At 46.6% G+C, this 16,059-nt stretch overlaps 1 protein-coding gene across 1 annotated transcript in view; it reads right to left on the bottom strand.

Annotated features, from left to right (window-relative positions):
* AK8 (adenylate kinase 8) overlaps positions 1-11,343 on the bottom strand; it is a 71,803-nt gene extending 60,460 nt beyond the window's left edge. The window contains exons 1-2 of the mRNA XM_066610775.1: positions 11,260-11,343; positions 7,697-7,781 (exon numbers count right to left, since the gene is read on the bottom strand). Coding sequence (XP_066466872.1) covers positions 7,697-7,781; positions 11,260-11,343 — 169 coding nt within the window. The remainder of the gene's footprint in view (positions 1-7,696; positions 7,782-11,259) is intronic.
* Between the last annotated feature and the right edge of the window lie 4,716 nt (positions 11,344-16,059).

A 16,059-nucleotide genomic window follows, 5' to 3' on the forward strand; every position in this document is an offset into this window, starting at 1 on the left:
GGAACGGCACAAGTCTAAAAAGAACTAGACCTAAGTGTGAGAGCGAATAAGGAAGGGTAACGCCTTCTTTTCCTCACCAGAATTCCTTCTACTCAAAAATGAGTGCAGTACAAAAAAGGAAAAACAGATGGTGAATTTGATATGCTCAAAAAAGAATGGAATGCACTTTTTTTTTTTTTAATGGAATCAAAATTTTAATGAGATTTCTACCAACAAGGAAGCACTACGGCCAGAGCAGCCATTGCTAACTGCCCACCTCTATTCTACCCACTAAACAACTCTTGGCAACACATAGTGCTTCCCAAACTTCTGACAGCTACAGTGCACACCTTTTCCTGAATCGCAAGTGGAGGCACAGCTGACATTCTGCTATCATGAGCCACCAAAGGTGCACTTTTGCACCCTGGAAGAGGAAGCGTTGCCCTTCCTTGGAGAAGCCACCCCAGTTGCATCACCCTGCTTTTCTGCATGCGCCATCGGAAGGTGAGCAGAAGTGCAATGGACACCGGCCTCCAGAAACAGCAACCTAAGAAGCTGCCTGATCTTGAGACACATATTTGCTTAACTAAGTCCACATAAGAACACCAGAAGAGCCCCACTGGATCATTCCAAAGGCCCACCTAGTCCAGCTTCCTATATCTCAACAGCGGCCCCTTCAGATGCCTCCGGGAGCACACAATACAACAAGTAACCTACATCCTGGTGCTACTTCCTTGCACCTGGTATTCTGAGGTGGCCTGCTTCTAAAACCAGGAGGCTGCACAAACCCATCCCAGTTTGTAACCTGCGATGGACTTTTCTTCCAGAAATCTGTCTAATCCCCTTTACAAGTGGGTTCACTCATTCACTCAGAATGCCAGCTGCAAGGGAGTGTCAACAGCTTGCAGGTCTCTTGTGTGTGCCACCTGACATCTCTAACCCATTTATTTCTATCTCTAAGATTCTACAGACCTTGGCTGTGAACCTGGGGCCCCTGACAAAAAAAAAGTTTCCAATTGGGCCCTGCAGCTCCTAAGGTCAACCCTGGCTACCAACCCGGGAGTACCCGGGTACTCCCACTTTCCACAGGAAAATACCTTGATGGGTATTTCCATCATCTATGGGGCTTTTCGAGGTGAGGTCGCACCTTTCTGTTACCGCACCTCCTGGCATGGACTCAATATATTTGAGCCAAAGTGGGCTTTTGTTCTGAATTGGTATAAAAACAGATGCTTTTCCAACACCTTACAGTCCTCCCTTCGCAATTTCTCCTTAAAATATATCCATGAGGGAGGGCATCCTTTGAACCTTACCCCTCTGCCTCCCACCCCACCACCACTGCAAACTTCCTCAAACCTTTGTGCCTCCTAATAGTGCAGTCTTGTAGTGTGTACATTTGGGGGTTGGCAACCTTGTTCCATCCTTGTGTTATATACCAGCATGGCCTTGGCGTGAACATCCACAGTCTTCTCTCAGAATCCTCTGCCCCACACATCTTTCCTGGAGGTATCTGGGGAGATTATTTCAGCTGCAGATTCTGGTCAGCCCCCCTCCAAACACACACTCACCCTTGCTGGCTCTTGCTATCCACCAGAGAACAACCCTCTCTGATCTTTGCCAGACAGCGCAAAGGGAAGGAAAAGGTACTTTTGCGCAAGCTTTCTAATCACTTTTTTTACCACAGAGCTGGGCAGCTACAATTTTCTAAATCATGCATGAAACCCGAAAATTACAAATTCATCTTTACAAAGTTATTTGACTTGAGAGGTTTAAGGAAGTATCTCTGCCGCTTATCAGCTCTCACCGATGCGACAGGAAAGGGTACACAATGTCGGGGGAGAAGAATACTTTAAAAGGATACATCAAGCTGTTTTTAGTGCCTAATTTCTTTCGAAATGGAACGTGATTAAAACCAAGGGTTTTTTCCCCCCCTCATTTCCCCCCCTTTTTTGAAAAAAAAGGAAAAAAAATCTTAACACCTTGAAACTCCAGTCTGGTAGTGAGGAATTATTTATAAACAGAGCCATCGAGATGTACTCTGGTGCCAACACTAATCAACTTCTTCAACCCACTTCAAAGCCACACACAAAAAAATATAAGAAAAAAAAGAACCTTTCTAACTACAGATCCTTTTGAGGTTTAAGTAGGAGCACGATTTAAAATTCACAAGAAAAAACCCCGAGGTACTGAAGCTTTAATACACAGCTTTCTTGGACAAACGTTTGATAAAAAACGAAACGTACCATTATAACACACCATCGCACGCTTTAATATTGCCCAGGGCTACTGTAAACGCTCACTTTGTACTAAATCTGGATTTCCTTCTACTTAGGAGCTGGCAGCAGGCATGGCAAAGTGGAACGCGCCGATTTACTCACTTGCACACCCGTAAGAACCATCGTGGGCTCGAAACACACGACACGGGGCTGGGGGCACGGGGGGGGACATTTCTGGGGCAACATCTCATACGCTGCTTGACCCTTCTTGTCTATACAAGGATCCCACAACAAATTGCCAACAAAGCTAAGTGGACATTTCAACTGATGCTGGTATGCTGGGCTCTCTGTAGCAGGGTTGGCCAAAACCACAACTCACAAAAACAGGCGGCTCTTTGACATGCAGTGCACAGATCTAGGATGGCTGAACTCTTTTTGGTATCACAATTAATATAAAAGGTGACTAAAGGAATTTTCAAGCTTTATAATAATAATAATAATAATAAAACTTTATTTTTATCCCGCCCTTCTCCCAAAAAGGAATCCAGGGCGGCTAACAACATATAAAACAAATTAAAACATAATTTCACAGATAAAAACATATTAAAAAACACATTAGCAGAACCCATAAAAACAGTAGTCAGAAGAGTCAGAATAAAAGAGCATAAAACAGCAGTTCTTAGAGGAATCGGGCCTGTAAAAAAGCAACTAAAAGATATATAAAAGATGTTAAAAAGGCCAGAACGTCAGAAGGCTTGGTTAAACAACAAGGTCTTCAGGCCTCGCCGAAAGGACTCAAGAGAGGGAGCCATTCTCAAGTCAAGGGGAAGGGAGTTCCACAACGTTGGTGCCACTACTGAGAAGGCCCTATTTCTTGCCGCCGCCCCACGTACCTCCTTAGGCGGCGGCACTTGTAAAAAGGCCTTATAGTTATTTATAGTTATTTATAGTTATTTACCGGTTACCATCTGAGAGTCCACTAGATTAAAATGCAAGTTTAACGGTCACGGTGAAGGAATCCACAAGTTCCAAATCTGCCCATAATGCAGGCGGACTTGTGTTGACTTTTGAAAGGTAACCTATGCATTTCATTTGTTCACTTGAAGGCTTGCATGCATGCAATTTTTACTTTAAAGTGTGCTTAGATTTGGTCCATGAACTCGCATGCACTTTTTAAGGACCCATTTGGATTGCTTTTCATTCTACCGTGGAGGTATAAAGTCATAATAAATTTTATACCTCTCTCTACGATTCTACAGACTTGGGCTGTGAACTTGGGGCCCCGCAAAAAAAAATGTTTCCAATTGGGCCCCACAGCCAGCCCTGCCTTCTCTTCTCTGGGTTGAAGACAGAAAAGAACGGAAGTGTGAAGGAGAGCTCCCTCTTCTGTACTTCAGTTCCATACATTCTCATATCAAGGGAGCAAGCAGGGTAGACAACTCCCCAGGACTGGCCTGGACTCTCTAGGAAACAGCATTAACCACACCTCCAAGTGACTACCGAAAGGAACCTGGAGATTTTAACCAGATTTAAAACACTGTACATCATCGTTTCTCAAACTGTGGGTCAGGAGGTGGGTCGCAAGTCAACTTCAGGTGGGTCACACAGCACCTAGCTCATTGAAAGTACAGAGTTGAAAATACAGGGTCCAGAGGCTCCCAGTGGGGCAGAGAAATGGTGCTTGGCCCTGAATGGGGGGGGGATGGGACCCCCGGAAGGGCTATGTGGTTGGAGAAGGACCCAAGTCCGCCTTCGGCTTTGACTTCCAAGCTGGAATGCTTGGATTCCGAGCTATGCAAAATGGCAGCTTGAGCACGCTGTATAACGGGACCTCTGGCTCTGATCACGGTTTTGGTTCGAAGCCTGATGATGTCACTTCCAAGTTAACGACATCACTTCCGGCGGGTCCCAACAGGTGGTCAATCTAAAAAGTGGGTCCCGGTGCTCAAAAGTTTGAGAACCACTGCTGTACAACACTGGAAAAAAAGAAATACTCAGGAATAGCTTCCGTCAGAATGGACCAACCGAGGACTGGGAGGAGAACAGCTGCGCAAGGTGGCACTTGGCATTCAGCCTCCGTCACAAGGAGGGCTCAGGTCTGCCACACACCCGGTAAACAGTCCTTAAACAAAGGTACAATTTTATTGTTTGTCCTTGTGATTTTTCACCCTGTAAAATGCTTCCTAAGAGCTGTCATTATTATAGTATTCAGCCAGAAATTATCACGACTTCTTGCAAGTCTTTTCTCTCTCTCTCTCTTTCTCTAAAGGAGTACTTTAGAACCTATTATTAATTAAAACCTTTTCTGACTTCACACCTTGGGACAGACACAATATCTTCTCCTCCCCCCCCCTCCTTCTACCACCCATATCTCTGTTTGAAATTTTCTCTGGGGCGAAAACTGTCTTGGAAGGAAAGATCATGAAAATTCATAGCTTTGCTGATGACTTTAATAAGATGAGAGTTTTTTTTTTTATATTCTTCCTCCTTCCAAACAGTCAGCACCTCTTCTGCAATCAAGAAGTTCTCTCTCTCTCTCTCTCTCTCTCTCTCTCTCTCTCTCTCTCTCACACACACACACACACACACACACACCCTTTTCTAGGAATTTAACTTGCTGCTTTTTAGCTTCTAAAGGTTTTTAATTTTAATCATCATTTCTTCTGTCTCTTTGCAGGGCTGCTCTGAAACTTAGCAGACAACAGTTTTTTTTTTCATTTCACAAAAGACCCTCTGATCCCAGTAGCCTCTCGTTTTCACGGGAGTCTTGAAATCAAAAGCCCCTTGCATCTTTTCAAATGTTATTTTGAGACTACAGGTCATCAGCAGGTAATTTGTTATTGACCATCCTGACCAACCTCCTACAAAAAAATAATAATTCAGGCACAAGTATCATCAGCGATTATCTGCGGATCTGGGGGACTTCTGGTCACACACCCCCCTCCACCCCGCAACCATTCACGTAGTTTAGATCCTTACTGGAGTGAAAATGATCTTTCTTGCAAAGAATAAGCATTCGAGCTTATAGTGACATTAAGGCAGGTTGTTGGCAACCTGAATGCTTAAAAAAACTAGACAGACACTAACAGGAAGCACTTAACTTCCTGCTTTCTGGGCTTCTTTAATGGGCATGCAGGGGATGTGCGGGTGGTGTGGGGGCCACAGAGACAGGGTTCCCCCATATCCGTGGTTTCCATACCCAGGGGGAACCCTAAAACAGATCCCCCACAGATACAGGGACTCACCTGTACAGTGTTTTTCAACCAGTGGCAAGTTTCACAGCATGACAGGCAAAATCCAGCCTCACTGCCATTGGGACATTGTGACACTCTTCTTCCTGGCATGACCCAACTGATGGTGAAGAGGAGTGGGGTGGCAGGGCACCAGCGGTGAGATGCGATGGTGTGGCCACCCATCCCTTCAAAAAGTAGATATGGGTTGGGAAAGGATGGTGTAAAATGGAGTATGTTTATGATCACTTAAATAAGCATTTTCAAGCCAGCAGTGTCCACTAAAGTAATCTCCTTTCTGGAGAGTAACAGAAAGAGGCGAATTTTGCCCTGGGAACTAAAAGACAGTGTGAAAACTTCTCTGCTTTCTCTTTCAAAAGGACTCTGTGAATCCAATCTGAATGATTGGCCACAAACTGGAAAACAGGCTTTCCTCTCCCCCCTCCCCCACACTGCCACAGGGCTGTTGCACTTCAAACCCACATCCATCTGAATCCCGTCTCCTCGAATATAAAGAGCTCTGGATGTCTCCAGCATCAGGGATTTCATTGGCATCGCAACAGAACTTCCCGTAATGGTTTACTCTGGGATTTTTTCCCCCTTGAAAGAAACATCAAAGCACCATGACACCAGCCTGTACTTGACAGCTCACGCAGAACAAAAAATTAGATGCCATTGTGCATAGCCAAACCTAATTTGCCTAAGGGTGAACAGTTTGTAAATCAAATAATTTTGATTGAGAGTACACGGCTTTTCGTTGTGGCGGAAACACCAGCTTCCCCGTTCAAGCCATCAGCCTTTGTTGCTTTCATACACACACACACACACACACACACACACACACACACACACACACACGCGGCCCACTTGCTGCTCCTTCGGCTACGATGTCACTGAGCCGCAAGATTCATTACCAGTGCCAAGTAAGTGGCTAATTAAAAAAAACCAAACAAAAGCTGCCACCCCACATAAAAACCAGTGAGCCAAATTTACACCTGACAAAAGGGGTAATTAGCAAGCTTAAAGACAACAGGACGTATTGGGTGGGGGCACAGACAGCATAAATAATGGATAAACCAGAACTCTTGCTGTCCCTCCAGCAAGGGTTTCAGTTTGAGAACTGAGAATATACTCTCCTATTTAGGTTCTTCCATGGGAAGAGAAATGGAAGGCGCTTAAGGAACTCAGAAAATTAGCACATGGTGGGTTATTATTGGAGTTCTCACGAGGAGACCACCACGCCGTGATAGTAATGAGAGAGGGAGCCAGCGGTGTAAAGTTTTAATGGAGGGGGGGGAGGGACAACAGACTTTGCAGGCCATGAGACAAAGCAAATAAAATAGTCCAAAAAAAAAATAAGCACTTCCCTCACTTCCCTTGGCTATGCCATTTATTTGAGTGCCTGGGGCTGCTGCGAGAATGCAACATCTCAATGTGGGTGGCAGAGAGGCAAAGGAGGAGGATTTTTTTCCCCCCGATCTCAAAGGGGCCATTAAACAAGACATCGGTCGGGACCCACCAAAAGTGGCGTCATTAAGCTGGAGGTGATGTCATGGCTTCAAACCTAAGCCGTGATTAGCCAAATGTCCCATTACACAGCATGCTCATGCTATTATTTTGCACAGCTAGGAATTCAAACACTCCGGCTTGCAAGTCAAAGCAGAAAGCAGGCTTGGATCCTTCTCCAACCACATAGTTCTCCCCCCTTTCCAGCATCCCATCGTCCCACCTATTCAGGGCAAAGCACCCTGCCTCTTTCCCACCGGGAACCCACCCCCAGCAGCTCTGCACTCTGTATTTTCAATGTCAGCTGAGCTAGGTGTTCTGCGACCCACCTGAAATTGGCTCTTGACCCACAGTTTGAGAAACACTGGGCTAGAGGATTGCTCTAGTCTACACACCATCACTCTCCTCTTCTCACTTCCTCTGCCATTCCATTCCCCTGACATATGGCTAGAAGGAGTGGCAAAATGTTAATTCACCCAGGGAAGCAGGAATCCTTGGCTCAGCCATCTTCCCACTCAAATTCAGGTTCTTTCCTACACATTGTCTCCTTTACTCATTCCCTACCTTGCCTACCCCTTTCTCAGACACCTTTCAAGGTGGTGGCTGGCTGCAGTCATGGAAGGAGAAGTGAGAAAGCATTCATCTTAATAGGATGAATGGAAGGACAGACTTGCAATTCTCATGGAACTCCCTGTCACAGACCACAGATGTGGCTCGTGAATTGTTGGTTGCCGAACCAACAATCCCGCTCCCCCTTTTACTCACCATCTTCATTGTCGTTCTTTAAATATTTTATCAAGAAGTCTACTGGCTCCTCCGGCATGTGGATGAGCAAACCTTCAAGCATGCCCTGGAAATAAGCAAAGACATCAATGATACGTTGCCCAGTCTCCAAGTTAAAAGTACAGCAAACCCTCCAAGTATCAGAAAAATAGGGGGAAGGGGTGTCTGTGAAAAGCTGCAAGTCAGTTAAATTCGGATACACAGGAGTCAATGGAAACACACATGCACAAAACATGTATGCCTGGTTTTTTAAAATGGAACAGAGAATGCCTGTGGCTTCTAAAGTCTGTGAAATTGTGGTCCATTAAATCAAGGATTTACTGTACAGGAGTGGTACCCAGCCTTTAGGAGCCCATGGACCACTGAAGCAAAAATTGGAATAATTGTGGATCACATCAGAGGCGCCACCCACGGTGAGAGCTCATTACGTCACCTCCAGGACGGACCTCCTCCCGTACCAGACCACATAGAATAAATCACAATATCATGCACACAGCTTCAATGCAGTGGCATCCATCGCTAGTGTGTATCACCCCCATTCACTTTATTTACTTTAATACAGAACTGTCCAGGTCACCCAACAAATCAGCGTACAACCAAAAACCAGTGGTTGACACTCACACAGCTGAACACGACTACTAGTATTAGGTCTAATACGTGGAAGCAAGAGCTGACTCATACTAACGCCTTATTGGTTCCCTGCTGTGTCATAACACCTCATTGGCTCTCAGAACCATCGGCCTCATTGGTCAGGTTTGAGTAAAGGATACCCACTTTTAGTGACATAAGGCAGTTGTGTTTTCCTTTTCTGGTTATTTGGCCATAACACTTGATAGAATATACATATTTCAATGTGGTTTGTTTCATTGCATTCTACACTAAAGTATGCATCCAATGATATAGAACATGAGGGTATTATTCAAAAATACTTTCACAATTTTGGCAAGCAGTGGTGTCAGCTCACCCCTCACAAGTGCGCCACCTGGTGTAGTCTGCACTTCACACATCCCTCTAGCAACGCCACTGGACCAAATGCAACCCACCCATCCCCTGTACACAAGAAGTACAATTAAATTTGGTAGCCTGTGGGGGAGCACTCAGCGAGACCCTGGAAGTGCAGAGGCCAAGAGTAGTCCATTTTCCACCCTCTCTGGTGGTCCTTGGGGGAGTGCTCGCTCAGCAAGATGCTGGAAGTGATCGAAGGCAATCTTTTTTTTCCTGGGACCTCATGGATCACTTGTCAGGGTCTCACAGACCACAGGTTGGGAACCACTGCTGGACAGCAACCTTTTGGGTTTATTCTCAAAAATCCAAAGGAAAACTGAGAATATCAAGTAAACTTTACAGCCCTCCTCTATAACACACACAGAGAGGGACATAAGCTCAGATCCATGAGGCTGAAGGAGGTTTGTTCACATTAGCCAAGCGGCAATCATGACCAGGAGGCAAGTTTCTCTTTACCGCATGTGGTCCAGGAGCTACTGGATTTAATTGCAGCTGTGTCTAGTGGCCAGCAGAGGGCATGCTAACCCTTGCCAAACAGACTATTAAGGATGCTATCTCTGTGATCACCAAACAGCTCTTATCCTTCAGGACCTAATGTTTGGAGACATGTTCAAAGAAGATGCCCAGTATAAACCCCTGGGGCTCAGCTCCTCCAGCAAGCAAGCAGCTGGTCACCCCACAATTCCTCTATTTAAGATTACATTACATCTTTATTCATCCAGGTATTCACATCACACCTTTTCACATCTGAAAAAGGGTCCAAAACCAGCTTGCAATATATCTATTCAGAAATAAGTGCCACTGTGTCCAGTGGGGCTTACTACCAGGAAAGTGTGTACAGTCTGCAGTCTGAGCATGCAATGTCCTTTATATGAATTCCTGATTAAGTACAGTATTATCTCAATTTTTCAGAAGAGGCGAAGGAGTTTCCTTGTGGGTTCATGGCAAAGATGAGTTTCGAGCGGCAGATTCTCAGTTCAGCCTCCTTCACACTACATATTCTCTTCCCTAATAATCAGGGTTACCAAATAATAATAGTAATAATTAATAAATGATTGGCAACCTTCAGTCTCGAAAGACTATGGCATAAGCCTACAGCACCTAGTATTCCCAGGTGGTCTCCCATCCAAGTACTAACCAGGCCTGTACTAACCAATATTAATAACTAACTAATAAATATCCCCTGGGGGCTGGGGATAAGAATAAGCCCTCAGTTTGGCTGTACTTGTCGTAAGAGGCGTCTAAACAGCCACCCGGTAGATGGGACTCGTCAGCCTGGGAAGGCAGCTCATCTGAGAGAAGGAAAACTCTGATCCCAAACCTCCACTGCCTTGTGGCTACATCCAGTTAAGGAAAAGGCTTCAGGAGTCAACCTCGAGGCAAAATCTGGAGCCAGAGTCACTGAGGCAGTTCATGGCTGAACACAGTCACGTTCTGGCAACTCCTGTGACGCCGCTGGAACCAACCGTATTGGCCTCTGCCTTTCCATTGGACCATTTCAGTGACGTGGAGAGGGGGGACTTGCTGCATGGGTAACAGCCTATCCTCCATACCTACTTTACCCAGGCTTCGCACACTGGAGAGGACACTCTGTTCCAAAACCACCATTCAGAGCGTGACACCATAGTCTTCCGATACTGAAGGATGCCAACAAGAATTAATAAATAGGGTTACCAGAAGCAAAGGGGACAGAGCGCATCTACCTTTAACCATTGCATAGAAGAGGGAATTTTCAGCAGGTGCAGCTTTTTAGGCTTTTCTATGCTGAGCTGCATGTACCAAAATTCCCTCTTCTATGCAATGGTTAAAGGTTTAGGTGGCACTCTGCGCCTTGCCAATTTTAGTATCAGTGCGCTGTGAGATGAAAAGATTGAAAATTGCTGCCCTGCTGGGTGGTAGAAAGTTGGGGTAAAAATTCACTAAATAAAAAATTATTATTATTTATTAATAATAATTAATAAGGCAATAACTAAAATAATGAATATTTGATAATTGATCCATTATTAACAATTAATAATAAATAATAATTAATAAACTAGAAATAATTACTAAACAATCAATTGGTAATAAATAAACTCAAAATAATTACTAAACAATCAACTAGTAATAAATAAACTAGAAATAATTACTAAACAATCAACTAATAATTAATTAATACATTAATAATCATTAAAATTAATAATCGGTTAATAGTACTTAATAATGACTACGTTGATGTAGGTCTTACAACAGACCCTGCGAGGCAGGCAAGCCCTACTGGGTCCATTTCACAAACAGGGAAGACTGAGGCTCAGAGGCTTGGCCAGGGTCCCTTGCTGACCACGTGGAACCAAGCAACAGTAGAGGGAATGAGGCTTCTGCGCAGAGCACCCTGGGAACAGTAGTCTCCCTGCGGGCCCAGCCGTAGCAAGGGATGCTGGGAAGTCACTGTCACTTCCACAGAGCCTCCCCGCTCTCCCGGGCTCAGGCTCCTTCATGGGCCGCCCATTCCCTTCGGGGCCGCCGGTGCTGGGGGGGAGTGGCGGCCCGGCGGCCCTCACCCGCATGAGGTGGAAGAGCCGGTAGTTCTCCGCGTAGTGGCCCATCTCCGGAGGGACGTAGACGGGCCTCTTCGTGGCGTCCATGGCGCTCATACCAACCGCCGGTTGCTAGGGCTTTACGTCATCGCCGTGCGACGCGCTCGCCGGGGGCTCTGCATCATCAAAGCGCGCGGCGCCCCCTCCCTCCACATTTAAAGGGACAGGCACCGCCCAGCTGGCTCTGAAGCAGAGCAGAGGGAGGCAGTCAGGAAAGCATCCCTGGAGGCCTGGAAGGGAGCACATGCTACATATCAACACACACGCATGCATGTTCACATATATTCATACATGTTACATACATGCAACATATAGCATACATGTTAAGCTGAATGGTATGCATGTATGTGTAACACCAGTATAAATATTGCTGTTATACTGGTTTTATCATTCATACACCCACACACCACCACCAGGGACACCACCACCACCACCAGGGACAGACTGCACTTGCTCCCGGTGTGGAAGGGATTGTCACTCCTGGATTGGCCTTTTCAGCCACACTAGACGCTGTTCCAGAACCACCATTCAGAGCTCGATACCATAGTCTTTCGAGACTGAAGGTTGCCAATACAACACCCACACACATGTACCGTTACATACCATCATACATACATGCATCTATATATTATAAATATTGCTATTATACTGGTCTTCTCATATATACATACATGTGCCCTTTTGTGTGTGTGTGTGTGTGTGTGTGTGTGTGTGTGTGTGTGTGTGTGTGTGTGTGCACGCGCGCACGTAGGTATGAGAAGACCAGCATAATATCAGTATTTTTTATGCTTACATATCAAAGGGAATACATGTATGTATGGGGGTTCCCCCACTCCCCACAGACCCCAACTTACCAGGGCAAGGGTTGCAGAAAGCAGAGACCAGCAGCCAGAGCCCCATACTGGATCCCAGGGCCAAGAATGCCTAAGGGCCAGCAGCTGTCAGCAGGTGCCCATTTTCAACCCCTCAGGCAGGAAGGGGAGGGGCAAGAGGAAGCCCCATAAGAGGCAGGAGGCTGGTGATGACAGATAGAGTATAAAGAGAGGTGGGACAGGGGGCTGTGCAGGCAACAGTGCCTGCCCAAGATCAGGGCAAACCAGCCAGACCAGGGTGCCTTAACCCCCTCCTGCTGAAGCAAGTCTGAGGCCTTTTGCTGGGGGCATGCCTGGCTCAAATCCCTACAGTATGTATGTATGTATGATAATACCAGTATTTATACTAGTATTAGTATACATATGTACTATTCAGTTGAATGAATACATGCATGTATACATACATTCATATGTATGTATATTTGTATAATACCAGTATTTATCATACATACAAACAGCTATGTACCCTTTGTATGTTTGTATGCAAGTATAATACCAGTACCATACCATACTATAGTCTTTCGATACCAGTCTTTTGAGACAGAAGGTTGCCAACCTACATGCAAGTATAATACCAGTATTTATCATTCATACATACCGTTTGCCTGAATGTGTGAAAGGGAAAACACAGGATATCCCAGCTTGCAAATACAACCCCCCCCCCCCCCCAGATTTTTAAATATTAAAAAAGCAGGGGAGACAGGGACAGCCCATCTTGCTATTGATATGCGCAGAACTTGGGCTCAGTTGACTGCTGTAAATTGGTCTGAGGGGATCGTAGCCTGTGCCTTTCATGAGCCAATAGACAGTCAGTCTGAGTTGGTCTGAGCCAATCATTATAAAGTTTTGTTTGAGCCAATGGGGTCACTGCTGAGGGAAGTGAACTGAGTACCTTGTAACAAGCCCTTGAGAGTTGGAGGACCAAATGGAAAACTGCTGCAGGAGAGAAGGCTGCAGTACCAGTTGAGGAAAGGTAGAGGCCGCTGTGTGCAGAGGAACTGAGGCTATAAAAGGGGCTGCGCCTGCCAAAAGCTGGAGACACCACCAGGGGCAGCTGCTGTGAGGAGACTTGGAGAGTGAGCTGTACAGAGGAAGAGGGACCACCAGGTCACCTCTGCAGAGAAGAAGCTAAAAGAGCAAGCTGGAGAGACCACCCTTGATAGAGCTGGAGAGGGGAGCTGAACCTTAATCTCTGCAGGAGAGCTGCTGGAAGGAGCTCTGGGAGAGAGTGCACCTTGCTGGAGTTGAGAACCAGAGGGAACTTCCATCAAGCTTTCAGCCCTTGGCCTGCCTCAGGTCCTCTCTCAATTGGGGGAATTTGGAACAAGGTCGTTTTGTTTGGTTCAGGTTCCATTCCTCCTAATAAAAGCCATAAACTTACTTTGGTGTCAGTAGTCTTGATCCTGCATAACACTATGAATGAAGGATGCCATTAGCCTGAATGTGTGAAAGGACATACATGTGACATTTCAAGCTTGCAGGTGCAAACCCCTCCAAGAATTAGCCTGGAAGTCTCAACCTGCTTCCCAGACTTCCCAGCTAGTTCCTGAAGGCTGTGCTGGAGAACTGGGAGGAAAACAGTTCCCAGGAATGGCTTCAGTCCAAGCTCTCATCCATCCATCCTTTTTCAGCGCACCATTCTCTGCTACCTGGGCAAAGGTGTGCCACTGGGGGGGGGGGAACCTGGTGATTCTCTAACAGGACAACCCTCTGCAGGTCTACTCAAAAGTAAGCCCCATTGTGTTAAACGGGTTACTCAGGAAAGGATGCCTAGGATTGCAGCATTATATTGGGGGGGGGGGAATGGATGCATCCCATACACAAGCATCTTTCCCCAGTGGGGGTCTTTCCTGGTGTCTTCCTTTTGGGCTGTGCATCCTGTTGCGCACTTTCCTGGGAGTAAAGCTCGTGCTTGCGTGTGTGTGTCTGCCTGTGTTTTAGGCTAAGAGCCCACAGGCAGGTCTACTCAGGCGTAAGTCCCACTGCATTCAATGGGACCTACTCCCAGCAAAGTGTGCATACGATTTCAGAGCCTGAAAGCCCTTTGGGAGGACAAGAGGAACCACATCTCCCCCCCCTTTGATCTTCTCTCATTACTATGATGATGATGATGATTGAAAAGCAATATATAAATATCCCAAAGAATCAGAAGGAGAGCCCTGCTTGATCCGGATTTTTAAAAAAAAATTCGATCTAAGGCTGCAACCCAATGCACACATTCCTGGGAGTAAGACCCATTGAACACAATGGGACTTACTTCTGAGTAAACATGCCATAGGATTGGGCTGTAAGTGTTGCGAGAGTGGCCAGCTTGGAAGCTCATAGTTCTCCCCCCCCTCCCGGGAGGTACACTGCTCCTGGCCATGGAAGCTCCACTTCTCCTTTGCAATCAATGTGCTTCCTCCAGCTCCCTTCTAGTCCTCCCCAGTGGTGCACATTCCTTCCACCCTCTGCAGAAAGCAGCCCCATCCCTCCCCACTGCTGAACCCCAGGGAGGCGCCTCTGCAGCTACCACCCCTCCCCTCCCCTCCCTTCCTCACCCCCCCTCCCCGTTGCCCTGGGATACTCTTGTAACAATTGCTGCAGCCTCTTGCACTCTGCTTGCAAACGTGGGATCCTCCTGGGCAGGGGGCAGCCAGGCTGCAAGGGCAGGACCAAGGGGAGATCCAGGACATGCAGAATCAGGCAAAGGAGCACCGAGGTGAGAGGCAGGGTGGGGGAATTCGAACCCAGAGCCGCAGGATTCTGCAAGCACTCCCTAACTCTGGTCCTCCCTTGCAGGGTTGCTGTGTGTCTTGACAAGCCAAGGGTGACTCTCCATGAATGACAAGCGTGCAGCCGGGAGAAGTGGGCACATCCCTTTCCTGTAGAACCCTCCAGGACTAGAACGTGAGAAGGGTCAGACCACACAGGGGGGTCAAGCCAGTCCTGCATTCCTGCTCCTCCTGCAGTCAGCAAGGCAGCCTCCGGAGCGCCTTGTTCCCAAGGTAGAGTGCTCCTGACCAAGGAGGCTCCATGGATGGGAAACTGTGCAGCCCCCTCCGCACCTACCCACTCACCCAGCTCGCTGAACATTCAAAGGGTGCCTTGCCCCATAAAACACATCTGTGGGGCAACTTCAAAAGCAACTTTTAACTTTCAGCTTTAAGAGCAGAGAGGCACCTGGAACTCATCATCATCATCATCATCATCAATTTATATACCACTTTTCAACAAAAGTTCACAATGCGGCTTACAGAGAAAAATCAAATAACTAAATTATAGCTATTTTACACAGGCCTGTGAAATTGAGGGTCGGAAAAACCTTTTTACAAAATTTACGGTGGTTGTATATGAATTTGGGGGTGCCGATTCCAAAAACCGCCTCGCCCCGTTTAGTGAACGCTTCAAGCAGCGTCCTCTTGAGGAAGCCACAACACAGGTATGCTTGAACCATTCACTTAGGGGGCTATGCTGTATCCCTGGAACTAGACATGATCGGGCAAAACGGATGCCATGTTTGGAATTGGCACCCCGCTAATAGACCCAGGAATAGGTCTTTTAAGACAGCAAGATGTGTGTTGGACTGTGAAATTGATGGGCCATTTTCAACCACTGTGCTGTGGCACATTGGTGTGCCGCGAGTGGCCCATAGGCGTGCCACAGGAATTGGGGGGAAGATTATTTATTAGTAGGGCCAATGGGGAAGTGAGCCCCCCACTGGCAGCATGATGTGCCTTGTCAAGGGTCAAAAACCTGATGGTGTGCCTTGACAATTTTAGTGCCCTTGTCAGTGTGCCGTGAGATGAAAAGGGTTGGAAATCGCTGGGCTAGAGTATCAGAGACTCCTCTCCTCCACACTTCCTCTTCCTGCTTCATCGCCCCCACCCCTTATTGTTCCAATTCAGAGAGT

This window comes from Tiliqua scincoides, chromosome 16 (assembly GCF_035046505.1).
Source record: "Tiliqua scincoides isolate rTilSci1 chromosome 16, rTilSci1.hap2, whole genome shotgun sequence".
Lineage (NCBI taxonomy): Eukaryota > Metazoa > Chordata > Lepidosauria > Squamata > Scincidae > Tiliqua > Tiliqua scincoides.